We start from the raw sequence: 22,579 nt of genomic DNA on the forward strand, positions 1-22,579 counted from the left end.
TTTTGGCTACCTGTTGATCGCTACTGTATCACCTTAACCAATTTTTGTCTTAAAGGAAAACAAACAAATCCAAGCTATTCAGAAAACCAAAACCTACAATTTTTTAGTTTTGAGATTTTTGGTATCACTAATAATTTTTAAGTTATTTATGGAATTTTTTTCAAAATAAAAAAAAAGGTTTTTAACTTTAAAACCAAATTTTTTCAAAACTGAGCAATTTGAACCAATGAAACTTGCAGATTATACATTGATGAGCGCGCTAATAACCGGCAAAATAACGCAAAAGATGGAAAACATATTAAGTTGTGAGATAAAAAGAAATGAAACTAGTAGAGTTGGGAAATTTAACGATAAAAACCTATAAATTTACATTCTATTTATTTTTTCCCACATTTAGACGTATCGGACGAGTTTGGCAACTGCCACTGTGACAGTGACAAATTTTAGTTGACATACTCCTCTGATACGTCTAAAGGTGGGAAACAATAAATATAATGTTGTTCTGAAGCTATTTTCTTGTGGCATTTTTATAATAAATTACTTTTAATGGGAAATAAGCCACAATTTTACCAAAAAAATGATTTTATTAACGTTTCGAAGCCCAAATCGAGTTACAAATAGTAGTATTTTGTATTTTGACAACGAAACCCGATTTGGGTTTCGAAACGTTAATAAAATCATTTTTTTTTGGTAAAATTGTGGCTTATTTCCCATTAAAAGTAATTTATAATAAATATAATGTAAATTTATAGGTTTTTATGGCTAAATTTCCCATCTCTACTAGTTTCATTTCTTTTTATCTCACAACTTAATATGTTTTCCATCTTTTGCGTTATTTTGCCGGTTATTAGCGCGGTCATCACTGTATAAACAATCGCCAGTCAATGAGAGCAAAAACAGGATATTACCTCCGAATTCTATCTTACTGCATGGATTTTAATGAAATTTTGGGAGTAGCCTCTACTTATCTCCTAATTCAAAGTCTACCCTATGCTGATGTGCGTTTTTATCTTAGGGGTGGTTCCCACCACTTCTTGGGGATGGAAAATTTCTTAGTCAAAATCAGGGCCTATTTTACCACTAGGCCCGTGAGGCACCTGCCTCGGGTCCGAATTTTAATGGGACCCGCAAAGATCACAAAAATTTTTTTATTGCAATAACAAAATAAATTTTCAACATTCTTTCATTTTACGAACAGGAAATGATAAATGATAACAATAAGAGTTATATTCATAAACCATAATTCGTTCTTATCAATTTTTTTAAAAGGACATGAAAATTTTAAAATAAATAGATTTTACCTATTTGGGATACTTTATTTGCGCAACTATCTATACGAAAAGATGCTTATAATTCGGTAAACGATATTTTTAACATATTAGAGAGATTTTGCACCTCTTATTTTGCAATTCCGTTATGGTTATTGTTATACTACGTCTGCGCAGTAGCGAATATATGATCCGTTATCGTTATTAAACATAAGGGATTCCATAATTTACGGAGGTTTAAAGTAGTGCTTATCGTTTTAGTAATGGTTAAATTGCTTTGTTGTCAGAATGTAAAAAATCAGTAAAATTACATTTACATAGATTCTAATTTTGATTACCTATAAATTAAAATATCAAAAACTGTTCAAGTATATGCTTAAAATTACAATAACGTTGTAAAGTGAGGTTATGTTTAAATAACGATAACGATGACACAAAAAACCTACTTGTCAGGCTGCAAAAACTCTGCTTTTTAACGTTGCCGTAATCGTTATGCTTAATAAAGTTAACCATAGCGGAGCCAAAATCATCGGTTATTTTACGAGGTGCAAAATCTCTCTAATGTTCAGAAAATAGTGAAACAGTAGACTTGAAAACTATTGCCGAATATGAGAACGATATCGATGTTGATGATTTAATGGAAGAAATTGCAATTTTAAAGAACCTTACAGCAGATCTAATATCTTACAAAATCTTCAAAGTATGATGACTTTTTTAATTGAAAATAAGACCATATCGATGTTTACAAATGTAGAAACGTTGTTTAAAATTTATGTATTCTCCTTTTCATGAACATTTTTCAGTGCGTCACAAATTATAGAAAAAAAGGTTAGTCCGTGATAATACACATTTATGACATTTATTCTAACGTGACATTTTTGTTAAATCTGACAGTTGTCAAATTTTATTTTCAATTTGGAATAAAACCAAATCAATTGTGTCTATTGCATTTATAAAATGGTATTTTCTTTCATTTGTATAGTCTTATAAATTGTACAGATTATATTGATAATATTATTATTTTATTTAATAAATAATTCTTTTTTGATTATGGCGCCATCTATCGACAACTAGAATAATCACCGAACTAGAATAATTACCAAAGTATTCAAAGACGTGCCTTTTTTTCTGTCACATACAATTTAATGCGTTAGAGAGAAATCGAAAAACTGTGACGCACTGAAAGATGATCATGAGAAAAAGAATATGTATATATGTTACAGTTCAAGTTGATTATCCAGTTGGAGTTGACTCCAACTAGTTGGAGTCAACTCTAACGGCTGGTTTCAGTAAAAGTTGATTATAAATATAAAATGAAGATTTATATTCAACATTTACTAGTAAAAGTAGACTCCAACTAGGAAAAGTATACTCTTCCCAATGCCATTTAGTAAAAGTTGATTCTGATTCACACAAACAGCCGATTCTAGAAATTAAATGTTACTGAATATGTTCAAATTAGTCTAGGCTGTATCGTCGCCCCCGTTAGGTAAATTACTCCGATTCGAATTTTTTGCACAAACTTACTCAAAAAGAGGTCCTTATAACAAATCTACTGGGTGCCAGGCAGTACTTTGATCGATAAATTGTTTTTTAAACAATTTTTTTAAACAAATTCACAAAAATAATTTTTTCACTTCGAACAATTTTTTTAGATCATTTGGGTTATTCTGTGCAAAAAAGGTATTTTGTGATTTTTCTCTAAAATTGATTGTTGTCGAGTTATACGCGATTTAAAATTTGAAAAATGCGAAAATAGCCATTTCAAGGCTTAATAACCCGGTTAAAATCCATTATTATGAAAGTCAGAAAGTGACCAAATCAAAGTTTATAGCCCCCTCTACAAGATCCAGCAGAAATTTTTGTCACTATTTTATTACTAAGCTTTATCTTTAATTATTAACAATGAGCGCTAAGTGCGTATTAGGCGGCCGTCAATGGTGAGTGCTAAAGAGATGCACCATTCCAGCCATCCAATGGTGAATCTCACTCGCACTCACATTGACGGCCGCCTCAATACACGGTTAGCGCTCATTGTTGATAATTAAAAATAATATCTTATTAATGAAATAATGACAAAAATTTCTTCAGGATCTTATAGAGGTTAATCTTTGTTTTTTTTTTAGTTTCTGACTTTCATAATATAATAATGTCGTATGGCATTTTTGCCTTTCGGACAGTTCCGGCGCCAATTACATCTTTAACCCTGTTTCAAGTAACTAGTGTCGATGTACACTAGCCCAGGGGGACCAACTGCTTAACGTGCTCTCCGAGGCACGGTGAGACGGCTCGTGTCATTATTGAAAATGAAAATAATTTGTCTTTAGCAGGGCTCGAACCCACGTGCACTGGCGTATGAGGCCAGCGATTATGCCGTTACTCCACGGCCGCTCGCTCGACTTTCACAATAATTATCTTTAACCGAGTTATTAAACCTTGAAAATGGTTATTTCGGCGTTTTTCAAATTTTAAGTCGCTAATAACTCGACAACAGTCAATTTTAGAGAAAAAAAGGCCCAACGGATCTAAAAAAAAATTTGTACAAAGTGAAAAAACTATGTATTTTTGCGAATTTGTTTAAAATCATTGTTTATCGCCAAACTTCACTAAAATCATTCATTATTGTACTCATTTGCCCTCATTTTCGGCAGTAAAGTAACACTTTGTTGTATTGAAAGAAGAATGTTACTTTACCTGCCGCGATAATTAATCAAATTAACCGAGATTGAATGTACGTGGTCAATGGCAGCAATCGATTATGTATTTGAGTGAAATTGAAATTTATTTACTTTAATTATTAAAAATATTGTACAAAATTTATCTTATTATTAATAAAATTTATGTCAAAAAGTAAAATTCTGTAGTGTTTCGCAATTATATTCATACAAAATAAATCAAAACTTTACAGATTTAGTAATTAGGTAGGTATACAATATTGATAACTATCGATTAAACATCAAAACCGGCCATCATGCAAAAGTCATCTGTCATTACTGTCATACGAATTTTTTATTACGTCTAAAATTAAAAAAATTTCCTCAAAGTTGTAAGTAAGTGTTAATGTTTTTTATGATTAACGATACAATTTTGTACGCACCACCTCAATACTCTTTATCGAACGCGTCTGTTCCTCTGCTCGTAATATCAGTCGATAAAGAGTCACTTTACTGACTGACTTTACTGAAATTGGTTAAACAATTTTTCGACCGCGGTACCGCGTGACACCCTGTGTATTTGTTATAAGGATTGTTATACGGATGTATTTCTTTGAGTAAGTTTGTGCAAAAAATCGAATCAGAATAATTTACCTAACGGGGGCGACGTTACAGACTACGAGTATACTAATAAGTAGTTGAAACGGTCAAAACAAATAAACGCACACTCATCAAAAATGCACTTGAGATTCTCGTATAATCAACATTTACTGAAGCGATCCAGGAAGAGTCAACTCCAACTAGTAAAAGTTGATTTAAATTTTTAAAATCAACTTTTACTGCTCGTTTCAGTTGGAGTTGACTCCAACTAGTTGGAGTCAACTCTAACTGAGAATCAACTTGAACTGTAACATATATACTACTATGCACTATGATTGTCCAACTTAAAAATAGGTTTTCTAATTTAAAGCAAAAAATTTTCAGATAGGACCTTTCATCAATTTGTACAGCTATATGGAGAAAAATTTGACAAAGTAAAGTTAAAAAACAGAATTGACAGTTCTTTATAATGATCCAGATTATATTAAAAAAAAAATGTACAAGAATTGTATCAATATTTAACGTCTTCAGAACTTGATAATGCATTACAGGAACCCTTTAAATTGGCAAACCTATTTTTAATAATTCCGGCTACAAGTGCATCCGTTGAAAGCAGTTTTTCAGCAATGAAACGGATTAAAACATGCCGAAGAAATACCCAATTGCAAGATCGAATGTCGTTATTTTTTTAAATTTTCATTGAGTAACGCTTTTTAAATGGATTAATAACAGAACCCTCTTTCTGCGATTCTGTTATGAACATATTTCCAGATAAAATAAACAAAAACTTATATCAGTGGCGGATCTAGAGATTTTCCTTGGGAGGTGAAATTTGCCTTAGGGGGAAAACTTCCAATGCAGCACCAATCAAAAAACATAATAAAGATAAACCAAAACAACATAAAAGACATAAATAATAACTTATATGCATTAAGTTCCCTTAATTTTCCTAACTACAGTGTTTTTTTGTTGAATTTGTCTGTCCGTGGCTTAAGTTTCATGTCAGCTAATATATTTTTATGTTATAACAATTTTTTTCTTTAATTTTGGTCGGGGGGAAATTTCCCCTTTTCCCTCCACGTAGATCCGCCACTGGCTTATATTTGCGAGGTTCTTTTAAACAAGATATTCTACATCTGGGTTTGGTAACACTTTAGAAAAAGTCACGCGTCGCCACTGGTCTACAGACTTCAAACATACACCATTTTTTCACTTTTTTATAAGCTATATTTTTGCTAAGTATATTTTTTTCGATAAAATACTTACCCTTTCAGTTACTTGCGACAAAACGTGGTATTTTGTAGAAAAATGAACATATTCACTCGCAAATAACTCAAAAAGTATTGACTTAGTGAAAAAACTCTATGGAACAAAAGTTGCTTAAAATTAGTCATTTTATCCAATTCCGTACTCGAGAAAGGGTGAAACTCACACCCAGGGCAAAAGCACACATCGGCACAGTATCGCTTTTTTCTTCGACATGTTAGCTCTGTGTATGCCAAATTTCATGTCAATCCAAGCGGTTCTTTAAAATTAACAGCAAAAAACTTCAAATTAACAGCAACAAATGCTTCAAACTCCACTTAAAAATTGTTCTGAAGCTATTTATTTACTATTTTTACTATTCAATTTAATTGGCTATTCTTACTCTGCATTAACCACAATTTTCATAAATCTCCAAAAGACGAGACCCATCCTGGGCACCAGGTACCTTGGAGACCATCGCCGACATGATATTCATGTTCAGCGAGCTCAAAAATTCGCCGGTAGCAAACTGAACTCAGTTCGGTCAATTATTTCGGAATTACAAATTTATCGTTTTTCATCACTTCGAAATGTATTTTGGAAAATGCATTTTCCTTGTTCAATAATCCAATTTTCATTTAGTCATCATTTTTGTTCACAAAGTTTCCTAAGGCCCCTACGACTCGAAGGCAAAAAGTTTCATTGGGATTCATTCAACTGCAAAAAAATTGGTAGGTGTATGGCTTCATTTCCTCGTCAAGTAGACAAGACGAAAACGGCGGCTTCGTTGGAAAAAATATTGACATGAGATTTTTTTGCATAATCACATTCGTGAGACACCCCAGAATAAGGTTCAAGAACTCGCCCATGCGAAAAGTGGTCCCAATTTGTTAAAACAATTGTTAAGAGGATGGGTACGTATTTTCGGCTGCAATGCTATTCAAATGGGGATTCATTTTTTTCGAATGCTGAGAAAATTAATAAGTATTTTTGCAAAAATTTAAACGCATAATGAAAGATTACGTTATTAGCGAGGGCCGAAAGTCCCTGAGAACTTCTATAATGTTTATTTTAATAAGTTACAGGGGTGAAAAACTAAGAAAAAATTTAGTGTGATTTTTAATTTCAAATATCTCATTCAAAATAAACTTTTTATTTATTCTAAGGGACTTTCGGCCCTCGGTAATAATTTAGTCTTTCATTCTGCGTTTAAATTCAAAAATATTTATTGGTTTTTTCAGGATTCGAAAAAAATGAACACAATGTCCGTGGTAATATTTTCCAAATCTATCTTTGTCTTACAACGCACTCAGTCGAATAGAATATTGTCAGTAGTAATTGCACAAGAGCTCTAAAATTATTGAATTTTTCCCGAGTGACACTTTGACAGTTTTAATTTCACGAGCCGAAGGCGACTGAAATTATGTCAAAGTGTCAAGAGGGCAAAAATTCTATATTAATTCTAGAGATCGAGTGCAATTTGTTGCGATTATTTCATGAATAAAACTGTTCAAAACCAAAATTTTATTGTAATTTATTAGTACAATAAAGTACAAATTAGTACAATAATTAAACACACAGTTATAATAAATTATTTGACGGTTGTAAGTCATCACTTCTATAACTTTTAAAACATTAATTGTCGTTAATGTCACTGAATGTATTTTTTCATAGCAACGAAGGGCATCTGACGTAATATACTTGACGACGGGAAATTATCAAAAATTATCGGGTATAATATCACAAGAGAGTGAGAATAAATTGAAAATAATGTGACAGTTTTTCGAAAATTTGTTGTCTGGCCAATGACAACAAATTTGAGTAAAAATGAAGCATTATTTTCTTATTTATTCTTACTGTCGTGTGATATTCGTAAGATTATTTTTTAATACGTATATTATGGATATTTTCTTAAATGTGACAGTTGTCAAAACTAGGAAACTGGTTGCGATTAAACAGAAACAATCTACTTAAAAAAATTCTATCGGTAATTTTCTACAGTAGATAATTCTCAGTATAATTTTAATCTGATTGGACAGAATTAAACACGTGATAAAATATCTTACTATACGATTGGAAGTTAAAATCATTAAAAAATAATCAGTTTAATTTGTAATTATGTAGCTTTCTATTGGTCAGAATCTCCTATGAATGAAATAATCAGCATAATTGTCAGTCAAACAGTGACAATCAGTGACAATTTTAAATATTTGACATGGCATCGGGAATATTTTGCGTTGTTGATTAAATAATATTGAAATATAGTGTATTTGATAAATAATTGATTTAAGACGTGAACTTAATAAAAAGGTATTTAATGTGTATTATTTATGGAAGATCCAAGCAGAGAATACACCAGGATATATTCTGTGATCCAAGTATTTTGTTGTTAAAGATGTTCAAAATTGTAAGCGTTCCATAGTTATAATATATTATTAAAAAATCACTTTAACACTTTTCCTCTTTTCTCGATTGAGTATTGTACATATATAAATTATTACAATCACTGAATACATAGTTAGTGAAAAAATTATCACATTTATTAAAATTAATAACTTGCAATTTTACAAATAACAGTTATCCAAGAACATTCAAAAGCCATCTCTTTAAGTTAATGATAACATTTTCAAGTAGAATGACATTCTATTCTTTTTCTCATGATTATCTTTCAGTGCGTCACAGTTTTTCGATTTCTTTCTAACGCATTAAATTGTATGTGACAGAAAAAAGGGACGTCCGTGATTACAGACATTTACAATATTTATTCTAGTTGTCGATAGATGGCGCCATGTAATAAAAAAAATATTTTTTTTTAATTAGAGAATAATATTACAAATATAATCTGTATAATTTATAAGACTATACAAATCAAAGAAAATACCATTTTATAAATGCAAGAAATACATTTGATTTGTTTTTATTCCAAATTGAAAATAAAATGTGACAACTGTCAGATTTAACTAAAATGTCATGTTAGAATAAATGTCATAAATGTGTATTATCACGGACTTACCATTTTTCCTATCATTTGTTACGCACTGAAAAATGCTCATGAAAAGGACAATAGTAATGTTTACATATCCATACCAGTGTAAATTTTACTACACGTAATTTGCCGTGTAAAGACAGAAAAAGTAGGGATAGCCGTAAAACATTTGCGAATTATGTACCGATAGCCTTAAATCAATATTTTCGACCCGGACAATTTTTTTAGGGGTTTTGGACCATTCTGAACAAAAAAGGTCTCCTGTAATTTTTCTCACAAGTTGATCGTTATCGAGTTAAAGGCAATTTAAAATTGAAAAAAAAAAAACGAAAAATGGCGATTTTCAAGGCCCAAAAGCACCAGTAAAAATATTATTTTTGAGGTTAACAAGTGCCTAAATTAAAGTTCAAACCTTCTTGTATCCGTTCCCGATGAGTATTTTGGGCTTATTTTATTTTAAACTATTGTTTTTTAATTGATAATGCAGCGCTTATGACCGGGCAGGCACTCGGGCTGTCGCGTGTCTGGACTATATTATATTATGTAGCTCGGGAGTTCTCGGCGCTTTTTTATACTTGTTAAAAATATACATACGTTTTTGGTAACCATGTTTTTTAGTTTTTATCATTGAGATCTAAAAAATTTTAAGACTAAAATTAAATTTAGTAATTTTTAAGATTCAAATTTTAAAGTATAATTTGAATGCAAAATCGCCGATATCAAAAATAGAGCAATTAATTCAGTCGGAAAAATGAAAGAATACCCATGAACGATCATATCAAGCACATATTTTGGATTTGCTGCCTTTTTCTATAAATAACAAACGAGAGAGATAAATTATTAAGCCTTGTCTACAAAGCAAAAACGTTATCCAAGACATACGCAGTTACATATTTATAATTGACAGAGTGAGACGGCGATACAATGTTCAACGTAGTTATATTAATTTAGTAGAAAATTTAAACTCACACTTGACTATTTCTGTACTTCTAATGTCATTCTTAGAAAAACATTCAACATGAGTAGAGATAATGATTGTATAAACTACTATTCGAGTAATCGTGCTGGTCAACTATAATCTGACTGATTCGATTTCTGTCACTTTGACAGTGAAACTGGTTTAGGTTCGGTAGAGTTTATAAATTTTAATAATTAGTCGTATTTACTTGAATAAATTCAATTCTTTTAAGAGCTATTTTGATATTATATTGTATTTTTGGTTTGGTAAGTATTTATTTAATTAAAATACGTCAATAAAATTTGTAAGTAATCATCTGTCAATATGGTTAACTTCTGTCTATGAGTTCGCCAAACGTGTACATATTACTCTGACTTTTCAATCATAGTGTATGAAATTACAGATTAGTATATTTTTACGAATGTACATTTATTTGCAGATAATGTCTGGAAAATGATCTGGATACCTAATGATCTGAATTCATTAAGTTTACTTTCATTTTAATCACTTAATGCAGCTGACATAAACGACATTTTTTAAATTCCTGTTACTATTTACGTCCACTGGCAACTTTAACATGGAGAAATTCATAATACTATATTTGCTTATTCATTATTTTTGTATCATTAATCTATATCAAATAATTAATTACGGTAATAATAGTAACATTTATCACCAATAAATATATATTATCAGAAAAAGAATATCACAAAAAATTTTTGACACATTCTTACGTAGCGGAAAATCGTACGATGGGGTAATAGTCACACCCGTTTATTTTCAGTATTAACTTAGTTTAGACTTTGTTTTGACTAGAAATTTTTGATTTGATTCGTATGCATATCATCGATGACGCATGGGTATTCTTTCATTTTTCCGACTGTAGTTATAGTTTACGAATATATCGCTGACCTGCATTAAACATGTACGATTCAACGATGCAAATGTACAAAAACTTGTAAAACTAAAGCATGTAATTGTAAGAAAAATAATGTTACTTGTGTACCTTTATGTGGTTGCAATGTAGATGAAAGCGAAAATATGAATTTCAAATAAATTTTGCTACACATAATTTGTAAACTTTCGAACGCGTTATTAATTTTTTAATTGTTATTTATATTGTCCTTTTCATAGGCATTTTTCAGTGCGTCACAAATGATAATGAAAAAAAGGTAAGTCCGTGATAATACACATTTATAACATTTATTCTAACATGACATATTAGCTAAATCTGACAGTTGTCAAATTTTATTTGCACTTTGGCATAAAAACAAATCAATTGTGTTTATTGCATTTATAAAATGGTATTTTCTTTGATTTGTATAGTCTTATAAATTGTACAGATTATATTTGTAGATATATTAATAAACTATTTTTAATGGGAAATAAGCCACAATTTTACCAAAAAAATTATTTTATCAACGTTTCGAAGCCCAAATCGGGTTTCGTTGTCAAAATACAACTTTTAAAGTAGTATTTTGTATTTTGACAACGAAACCCGATTTGGGATTCGAAACGTTAATAAAATAATTTTTTGGTAAAATTGTGGCTTATTTCCCATTAAAAATAGTTTATTATAAAAATGCCACAAGGAAATAACTTCAGAACTATATTATATAATTCGTAAATAATTTTTTTTCGATTATAGCGCTATCTATGTACAACTAGAATAAATGTTATAAATGTCTGTAATCACGGAGGTGCCTTTTTTCTGTCACATACAATTCAATGCGTTAGAAAGAAATCGAAAAACTGTGACGCACTGAAAGATGCCTATGAGAAAAAGATTACCTTCAAAAACTATAATAAAAAACATCAAAAAATCATATTGATTTATAAAAACTAAAAAACATGGTTATAGTCTGTTCGCTAAACTCAGACACAACTGGCTAGTGATTTTAGTGGGTAATTTTTTTGTTTTTGGCCAATTTTGCCAATTTGGCAAAATTACTAACTATTTATTAATTATTAACTATTTAGTAATTATTTTTTTTTGCCAATTTTATGAAATTGGCAAAATTATTTTCTAAAATTACTAGCCAATTGTGTCTGAGTTTAGGGAACGGACTATACCAAAAACGTATGTATATTTAACAAGCATAAAAAAGCGCCGAGAACGTCTGATATTATAATACATAATATTACACGTCTACATAATATTATAATATAGTCCAGAGGCGCGACAGCCCAAGCGCCCGCCCTGTCATAAGCGCTGCATTAAGGCCGGCCGTTGTATGAAAGAGAGGTCCCCTACTTTCGGTGCAACAGAGAGAAAAGATTCTTTCCCGAGAGATGCTGCCTCTATCGGAGAAATAACGCAATAGATATCTAAGTGAGGCAGCATAGCCGGCCGATATATAGTTTAGTTTGGTTCTTAATCAGTACAGAGAGGTATGCAGGTGCGGCCTCGCTAAGACGACTCGAAATCGTTTTATATATCAGGTGCGAACTTTTAGTTTTCTAGGTGGTCTCGCTGAAAATTTTACTCGGGTAAATACTGTGCTCGTATCTCGTGGTAAAATCTAAACCAAAAGTATTGGAGAAATCTATTTCGCATATTGGTTCATCATAGTTTGTTACCTACTTCTCATGTCCCAATATTATAAAATTATACCAGGGAAGAACAATTATATCACTCAAATATGTCTAATTGTCTATTTTAGAATGAAAATGTCTATGTATTTTAATGAAAGCTTATAACCAAGGATGGTACTAAAGATGAGAAATTTGACCAAGGCTGTCTGTCCATCTGTCCGCCCAACCGCGAATGTAACTACTCCGTCATTATGCCAGGTAGAATGACAAATGAGGTGTCGAATGAATGGTTATAATCCAACGATGGTACTAAAGATAAGCAATTTGGTCCGTCGGTCTGCCTGACCGCGAATATAACTCCTCCGTCACTGTACCAGGTAGAATGGCAAATAAGGTGTCGAATGCAAGTTTATAACCGAGGATGGTACTAAAGATGAAAAATTTTACCAAGGCTGTCTGTCCATCTGTCCGCCCGACCGCGAATGTAACTACTCCGTCATTATGCCAGGGAAAATGACAAATGAGGTTTCGACTGAACGATTATAATCCAACGATGGTACTAAAGATCAGAAATTTGGTCCGTCGGTCTGCCTGAGCGCGAATATAACTCCTCCGTCACTGTACCAGGTAGAATGACCAATAAGGTGTCGAATGAAAGCTTATAACCAAGGATGGTAGTAAAGATGAGAAATTTGATCAAGGCTGTCTGTCCATCTGTTCGTCCGACCGCGAATGTAACTACTCCGTCATTATGCCAGGTAAAATGACAAATGAGGTGTGGAATGAACGGTTATAATCCAACGATGGTACTAAAGATGAGCAATATTATGTCAAAATAATTTTATTTTATCGAATTATCGCGCTAATTTCATTAAAACATGAGCACAATCAGCTAATTTGAAATAAATTAGTAAATAATATCTAAATATTAGTTTATTGCATGTATTATAATATTTTATAATGCCATATGACAAGGTATTTTACTTTCCCGCACGCCGTGCGTGAAAGTGCAACTTTCGGAAACGAAATGCGTGCTGAATCTTTAGTACCATCATTGGATTATAACCGTTCACTGTACACTCGTCACCTCATCTGTCATTCTGCCCGGCATAATGACGGAGTAGTTACATTCGCGGTCGGACGGACCGATGGACAGACAGCCTTGGTCTAATTTCTCATCGTTAGTACCATCCTTGGATTATAAGCTTTCATTCGACACTTCATTTGTCATTCTACCTGGTACAGTGACGGAGGAGTTATATTCGCGGTCAGGCAGACCGAAGGACCAAATTGCTCATCTTTAGTACCATCGTTGGATTATTACCGTTCATTCGACACCTCATTTGCATTCTACCTGGCATATTAACGGAGTAGTTACATTCGCGGTCGGACGGACAGATAGATAGGCAGCCTTGGTTAAATTTCTCATCTTTAGTACCATCCCGAGTTATAAGCTTTCATTCGACACCTTATTTCTCATTCTACCTGGTACAGTGACGGAGGAGTTATATTCGAGGTCAAGCAGACCGACGTACCAAATTGCTCATCTTTAGTACCATCGTTGGATTATAACCGTTCATTCGACACCCCATTTGTCATTCTACCTTGCATAATGACGGAGTAGTTACATTCGCGGTCGGACGGACCGATGGACAGACAGCCTTCGTCTAATTTCTCATCTTTAGTACCATCCTTCGATTTTAAGTTTTCATTCGACACCTCATTTGTCATTCTACCTGGTACAGTGACGGAGGAGTTATATTCGCGGTCAGGCAGACCGACGGACCAAATTGCTCATCTTTAGTACCATCGTTGGATTATAACCGTTCATTCGACACCTCATTTGTTATTCTACCTGGCATAATGACGGAGTGGTTACATTCGCGGTCGGACGGACAGATGAACAGACAGCATTGGTCAAATTTGTCATCTTTAGTACCATCCTTGGTTATAAGCTTTCATTCGACACCTTATTGGTCATTCTACCTGGTACAGTGACGGAGGAGTTATATTCGCGGTCAGGCAGACCGACGTACCAAATTGCTTATCTTTAGTACCATCCTTGGATTACAAGCTTTCATTCGACACCTCATTTGTCATTCTATCTGGTACAGTGACGGAGGAGTTATATTCGCGGTCAGGCAGACCGACGGACCAAATTGCTTATCTTTAGTACCATCGTTGGATTATAACCGTTCATTCGACACCTCAGTTGTCATTCTACCTGGCATAATGACGAGTAGTTATATGCGCGGTCGGACGTACCGACGGCCAGACAGTATAAATTTCTCATCTTTAGTAGCATTCTTGGATTATAAGCATTCATTTGACAACTTTATTCGGCAAAAATATTTCTTATGGATTTTTTGTCCGGGATTCTTTGCGGGGATATTTTGCCAAAAAAAATTGTGGGGATTATGTGTCCGGGATTTTTTGTGGGGATTATTTGTGGGGATTTTTCGAGGGGATTTTTTGTCCGGTATAATTTGTGGGGATTTTTTGTCCGAGATTATATTTGTCCGGACCCCTAGTAAACTCATATTCGTCAAATACCGAAATTTCCAAAGGAAAGTTTCAAACGGGCCATTACGCTCCTGAATTTTTTAGGTTTTTATAATTTTTTTCGTAGCGCCATCTTATACATAATGGCTACATTAACAGAGCTTAGATTCTTACAGATTCCTATACTATTTTCGTATTATATGTCCAAGATTTACGTTTCACATGCCAATTTCTATTAATTGAAGAAATTTATTTTAAAAGTACACCACGCAAAAAGTACTTTATTACTTCACATTTTTTTAACGTTACTTCCTTCCATTACATATATATTAGTGCTAGACGAAATTTTATCATGAAATTCATTTAAATACTTGAGTAATTTAGATATAAACGCTCTTATATTTATTGAGAAAAAAGCAAAACTTTCACATTTTTTTATAAACAGTACACAACAGGTAGGATAGCAAAAATATGGCTGTAATTAGCGAGATATATTGTTAGTAGGTTAAGCATTTTTCGGTATACATATATGCTCTAGATTATGAGTGGTGTACTTTATAAAGGTGATGGGATCGCCTATACTTATAACATTACCAATGGCCGGCCTTAACAATTAAAAAACAATAATTTAAAATAAAATAAGCCGAAAATGCTCATCGCGAACGGATACAAGAAGATTTGAACTTTGATTTTAGCAAACTCAGAAATAATATTTTTTACTGGTGATTTTGGGCCTTGAAAATCACCATTTTTCGTTTTTTTTTAAATTTTAAATTGGTTATAACTCGAAAACTATCAACTTTAGAGAAAAATTACAAGAGACCTTTTTTATTCAGAATGGTCCAAAAAACCTAAAAAAATTGTCCGGGCCGAAAATATTGATTTTTGTAATTTGTTTAAAAAAAATTGTTTCAACAAATTGGGACCAATTTTCGCGTGGGCGACTTTTTGAACCTTATTCTGGGGTGTCTCACGAATGTGATTATACAAAAAAATCTCATGGGAATATTTTTTCCAACGAAGCCGCCATTTTCGTTTTGTCTATTATCGTAATACACAAATGCATGATAAGTACGTGTATGTATGTAGACTATAGGTACAACAAGTAAGTACACATACACAATACTGCCAATTATATTGTGCCCATGCAAAGTTCGTAGATGAGAAATGGGTCAAATTTTTTATAATTCTACAAAAAAATCTCAACAAATTATATTAGATCCCTTACCCAACTGAATGCCAATTTTCTTCTTCCTGCAGTGCTTGGCTGATATAATTAAAATGACACTGATTAAAGAAAGTACATAGTTTTTATATGTGTTTACAAACCGATAATAAATGTTCACTACAATATCATGCTATACAAATAAACTTAAGACATGCAATAGAAGACATACAAAGAGTACTTACTCAGTTTCTGGGCTTACTGGTGTCTGATTAGGAGCACTGTTGTGACCTGTTTGTCTTGTGGATTTCTTTTCCGCGGGTACAGAAACGCTTCGGTTAAATTCAGTATTTAACCGAACAGTCTTTTGTCTCCTCTCGGGTCCTACGTTAATTAAAAAAGTTCAATAGTATTGTTAAATTCGGACAAAAATATAATTTAATAATGCATAAATCTCAAGAATTAAATAAATATTTTGAATTTACTTGAAAGTACCCTTGCATGTACCTTATGGAAATTAGGTCCTAGTGGATTTCGTTCATACTTTGGGAAAATACTCTTTGAAGCATCCTGATAAAAAGTTCTCATGGACACAACTCAATCGTATGAAGGATTTTCAAGATATAGAGGCACAAACTCGGAAAATTATAAGATTTACTGGGTATTTCAATTCCCCGAGTGATTGGTTTTCTGGCAACATGTAGTAGTTTGGATCAAGGAAAAGTACTAGTAGTCTAGGATTTTTTCCTGGCTATCCAATGGCGACCTTTACTTTGACCTTGACCTTCAACGAACGTCATCTTCTAGAGTTTCAAGGGTTTTTGGCATTAAATTGATATAAACAGATTACTCATGGGATTTTGGGTTCGCTTAAACACGAATATGCCATCAGAATTGACCTCCGGAAGATGTGGTGGCCAGGGCCACTGCAAGGGACGTCATCTTCTAGAGTTTCGATCGTTTCGGCATTTAATTGCTGCAAATGAATTACTGGAGGGTTTTTTGAGGTCACTAAACACGAATATGCCACAAGAATCGACTCCCGGAGCACTCCCAGGAGTTTCGGAGGAATCAAATGGATTACTCTTAGGTTTTTAACTCCAGAAGATAACCTGTCTTGGGCACCAGGTGCTCCTGTGTCTGTGCTGATCACGTATTCGTGTTCAGCAACCCCCAAAGCCTATAACTAATCCGTTTGCATTAATGTAGTACCAAAGACCCTCGAAACTCCAGGAGCGCCTTTCATTGACCTTGGAAACCAGTTTAACGAACTCAAAAAACCCTCCAGTAATTGATTTGCATCAATTAAATGCCGAAACCCATGAGTAATCTGTTTATATCAATTTAATGCCAAAAACCCTTGAAACTCTAGAAGTGTCCGTTGAAGGTCCAGGTCAAAGTAAATGCCGCCATTGGATAGCCAGGAAAACATCCTAGACTACTAGTACTTTTCCTTGATCCAAACTTCTACATGTTGCCAGATAATCAATAACTCAGGGAATTGAAATACCCAGTAAATCTTATAATTTTCCGAGTTTGTGCCTCTATATCTTGAAAATCCTTCATACGATTGAGTTGTGCCCATGAGAACTTTTTATCAGGATGCTTCAAAGAGTATTTTCCCAAAGTATGAACGAAATCCACTGGGACCTAATTTCCATAAGGTTTGTGCGGGGTACTTTCCGAGAAAGTTATATGTGCTTTCTGTGGTTTTCCGGCTTTGATTACAAAACCTTGATTACAAGATCCTAAAGACTGACAGACGAAGAACATCCAAATGAAGAAATGCATAATGTGAAAACAGCGTTAAGAAAAAACGGCTTCTCAAGATATACCACAGAAAAAGCTCAGAATGCTCGAAGAAAAATATTTAAGGACCCAAGAGAAGACGAAAAACTGATTGGCAAAACCATTCTACCATATGTGCAGGGTACAATAGAGAAAATTGGGAGAGTGCTCAGAAAACACAAAATAGAAACGATATTTAACACGGACAGAAAAATCTCGACTCTTTTACCATCAGCAAAAACTAAAATATCGTTAGAAAATCAATATATGAGATTCCATGTGGTGATTGTGAAAAGCCGTACATCGGACAGACCAACCTAAGAATCCATGTCAGACCAGAAGAACACCAAAATGCCATCGATATGAGAGAAAAAACGTCGTCCCTTGCACAACATGTCGCAAATACAGAGCATAAACTGAACCAAACGATGATGAACGAAACCTAACATAGAAATTAAAAGAAAACGTGAAATCAAAGAAACGATAGAAATAGAAAAAAATCCAACAGTCTAACCCTAACCTAACTAAACTAAAGAGATGATGCTCAAAGGCTTTCTACAACATGGAAAACGGTATTGAAGAAAAAGACCAAAATAAATATGGCAACGAGATCAACGAGTATTACGCCTCCTACCTAATACAGGGCCAATAACAAGACTACAGCGCTAAACAGACTAATAACCGGCGTTTTACATTGTGCTAGTAACCTGAAAAATGGGGATATAAGGAGGACGATACCTGCGACTGTGGTGCGGTTCATAATAGTCACCATCTACTATCATGCACAGAGATGAGAGATACCAGCACAGAAGAAACTCTAATTTTAGAAAATGACAGCGTCATCTATGAGGCCAATCATTGGAAGGACACAATTTAAAGTTGTTGGTGGTCCGGACGCGGAAAGTAAGTAATGCCTGGTTGCATTAACAGATCTTAAGCTTAAGACGTGCTCTAAAACATACGCGTTGCACCATTGAGTCCTAGATCAATTTTCAGCTTGCCACAATGGATTGCCACGTAGATTGCTTCGAGAAGAATCGAAAATTATGGTGCAACATAAGTGAGACTTACTATATATCTATAAGCTGAGCTGGGATAAGCTGGACCTTAAGATTTGTTGGTGCAACCAATAAGTATTGTAGTATACATTACCTAAAAATGGATCCTCTAGTAAATGTGCAGCTGTGGCTCTTTTGTCCGGATCAGGTTCGAAACATCTCTTTATAAATGATCTGGCTCGTTCTGAAAGTTCTTCTGGTACTTCCGGATGCGCCTTGTAGTAACCCACTTTAAAAACAGCAGCCTGCGGTGATCCCAATTCAATAAATGGGGGTTTCCCTGTAGCCATTTCAACTACCGTACAACCCAAGGACCATATGTCGGCGGGAGCACCATATCCTAAAAACGAAAAATTTAAACACAATACTATATTCCTAAAAAGATTTGAAGTCATTTGTAACAAAAAACCATACCGCAATGTGAGCACATTATGATACTTCTGAGATATCTCCTTCGCACGGTGTGTGATTCTACGGATCATCACGCACAGCTGACGACCACGGACGGCAACGCACCGCAGACAGAGCTCTTCCCATGGTCCGTGACAGTGTGTGTAGGTCCGTCTGTGTAGTGTTTGATTTAACCATTTAAGTCGCTTCTTTTTTAAACTCTTCAATCTAAACATTCTAAACAGTACTATCCTTTAATTATTGATTCTTTATACGGTTCCATGCATCGTATACATCGTTCCTGTTCTTATGCTCTGGCGCTGTAGAATTCCATAAAGTTGGTTCATTTTGATACAGATGTAAAAAATCAAAAATTAGTTCGTTTGTCCATTCCGTGTTTTTAGCAAAAAACTCCTAAAAACAACTGCAACAAACTGTAGCAACACCACAGCCACTACTCGTATCAGCGAATGAACAACTTCTGACTTGCCGTCTTTAGGCTACCGCACCGGGCCCTTACCGCATCTTTGATCTTACCGACTCTCGACGGATAGTACGCACCAGCAAAGACGTGTCTATGCTACCACGGACGAGACACTTCCCACGGTGTGTCAGTGCGAGCTGGTCTGCGTCCTTACACGATATTGCGGATCATGGGAAGCCAGCGCGAGAGAGAGAGTTTCCATGTTATTATTATTGTTAATTACAAGTCAATTATTCGAGTGGTATTGGTTCATATTTGAGTTCAAGAGACAAACTGGACGAAGTTGGTGACAAATTTTTTTTCACTTGGGTGACCAATATGAATGTTAAGAAAGATATAACTATCCCTTCAAATGTTAAATAATTGATGATCAGAGAAGAAGCAGTCTGACTGTAAAAACAACAGACAGCACAAACCAGGATGGCGCAGAAATCCTCTACGTCGAACTCGACAATTGCCCAGTTACTTCTGTTAGTACTGTCGCCAGGGAGGGTACAACGGCCTCCTTTATTTAAATGGACTTATCCAAGTTTTTTTTGTATTTTAACCCGTAGAACATGCATTTTTTGGGTAATAGTTGATCCGGATGTCTATAAGATTGTAATAAAAAAACTTTCAAAATTACAAAAAAGCGATTTTTTGCAAAAAAAAACATTTTTTTGTTTTTTTTTGGGTCATTCTAAGTAAAAAATGGTAACTATTATAAGTTTTTTCGTAGGCTGCATAGTTTTCGAGATAAACGCGGTTGAACTTTAAAAAGATCGAACAATTACAATTTTGGAACCCGAATAACTTCTGAATAAAAAATAAAATAGCAATTCTCCTTGCAACATTTAAACGTTCAAGTCAAATTATACCGATATGATTATTTGTATTGCTAAAAATTAATTTTTTATTGTTAAACAAACCTATAGTCAAACACATAGTGCTTGAGTGATGTTTTTAATGCATCTCTCATTTAAAATCGAATGAGTAGGTACAAGTGCAAGCGCCTGCAAACAGGCAATTTCTACGTAGCATGCATTAAAACGCATGCATTGGGCACGCTTCAAAATGCTCAAATACAATTTGTGTATAGCTTTGTTTAACAATAAAAAAATTAATCTTTAGCAATGCAAATAATCAAAACCGGTATAATTTCACTTGAACTTTTAAATGCTGCAAGCAGAATTGCTATTTTATTTTTTAATCAAAAGTTATACGGGTTCAAAAATTGCAATTTTTTAAAACTGTTTTCGATTTTTTAAAGGTTCAACCGCGTTTCCTTAGAGAAACCATAGTTTCTCGAAAACTATGTATCCTACGAAAACACTTGTAAGGACAATTTTTACTTAGAATGATCCAAAGAATATAAAAAAAATCGATTTTTTTTTGCAAGCTTTTTGTTTATAACAATCTTATCGACATCCGGAACCCAAAAAATTTGTGTTCTACGGGTCAAAATACATAAAAAAACTTAGGTAAGTCCATCTAAATAAAGGAGGCCGTTGTACCCCCCCCCCCTGGCGACAGTACTATGTGTACCACCAGGAATCTTTTCATAAACCAAGGTGTAAAGCTGGACAGAACACTAACTTATAAAGCACATTGCCAAAAGACTGATCTGAAGGTAGTATCTCGTAACAACTTGCTTCGCAAACTCCGTACTATCTTATAAAATCTATAAAATATTAGCAAAACATTGTAACAATATTATATTCAATAAATGTCACTCAAAAAATAACGTCTTCACTCACCTCTTTGTCCCTTGTCGATTACTTCTGGTGCCATGTACTGAAGAGTACCAGTAAATGTTTCTGTACTGGGACAAAGTCCTGCAAGTCTTTTTGAAGTTCCAAAATCGGAAATTTTTACTACACCACTATATGTGTTAACTAAAACGTTATCACCTAAAATATACAAGTTTATTAGATTTATCGATAATGTAACATAAACTAGCTAAAATGCTAAAATTTGTAAGGATGAGATTAAACTGAAATAATTTTTTAAAAGTTGACATCTCTGTCTAAAAACAAAATTTTGTACACGTAAATACTGCATACTTTCAATTTGGCTATATTCATAGAAAGCTTTGTTTTTCAAAAATACACCATCCTGACTATAAAAGAAGGTATATCGGATTTCTGTTTCAAACTTTCTCGCTACGCAGCAACAGTTCAATTAGCACCTCCACGGTGAGTGTCTGATCCATGTCCCTCTCACACTCATGTATTTCAGTCATCCTTCGAATACAAATTTAGTATGCTCCATACTCCATTCTTCTTGAGATTAGTTGCAACACTTCGTAACTAAGTCATTACTCTCCCCCTCTCACGTCTTCGGCCTTCCCCTTTTCGTCAACAATTATACATCCCTTCCTCAGCTATCAGATTTATCCGTGGATCCTCTACAGACACAGTACAGTAGCTACTACATACTCTTAGGAGTGCTTTCTCTGGATTCCTTTCATATTAGAGGCGTACTTCTCGATGTCAAAAACCTCATACATGTCTGTACTCCAAACAAGACTATGGAATCATCGATCACAGCAATCTTCTGGAACTTGCCCTGTGTTGCTCAGCATTCGCCATCGGTCTATCTAGAGCACTCAATATTGTTTCTAGTCTCTTAAAAACTCGATCAGCGTTTCGCAGTAAATTCTGCCCAAGCTAACGCACACTCATTATTCTTGTTCGTCACATGTACCGTCTCTACGCTGATCTCCAACCCCGTCATTTTTCGCTCTCTATAAACGAAACTGCTTGTGTCTTTTATGGGGCCAAATTCAGTCTTTTTTTATTCATCTACAATGCAATATGCTCAATGGGTCTATTCACCCTCACTTTCAACACCTCTTCCTTTTCGACACTCCATAGTTCCACAAGAAGGCTGGCAAGGAAGATCCTTGCAGGTGTCTCTTGGAACTGTACTCATATTGAAGCTCTCTCCTTCGTTCAGATATCTTGT

General features: G+C 34.0%; 1 protein-coding gene across 3 annotated transcripts in view; it reads right to left on the reverse strand.

The window, feature by feature from the left end:
• LOC114325202 (mitogen-activated protein kinase kinase kinase 15) overlaps nucleotides 1-22,579 on the reverse strand; it is a 166,081-nt gene that overhangs the window by 68,901 nt on the left and 74,601 nt on the right. For 2 of the 3 annotated variants that reach the window (XM_050656826.1, XM_050656825.1), the window contains exons 12-14: nucleotides 21,370-21,522; nucleotides 18,854-19,099; nucleotides 16,159-16,297 (exon numbers count right to left, since the gene is read on the reverse strand). In XM_050656826.1, the coding sequence (XP_050512783.1) occupies nucleotides 16,159-16,297; nucleotides 18,854-19,099; nucleotides 21,370-21,522 (538 nt within the window). Of the gene's footprint in view, nucleotides 1-15,976; nucleotides 16,016-16,158; nucleotides 16,298-18,853; nucleotides 19,100-21,369; nucleotides 21,523-22,579 lie in introns of all 3 variants that reach the window. The other variant, XM_050656824.1, reaches the window with a different exon arrangement.

The sequence above is a fragment of the Diabrotica virgifera genome, chromosome 7 (assembly GCF_917563875.1).
Source record: "Diabrotica virgifera virgifera chromosome 7, PGI_DIABVI_V3a".
NCBI lineage: Eukaryota > Metazoa > Arthropoda > Insecta > Coleoptera > Chrysomelidae > Diabrotica > Diabrotica virgifera.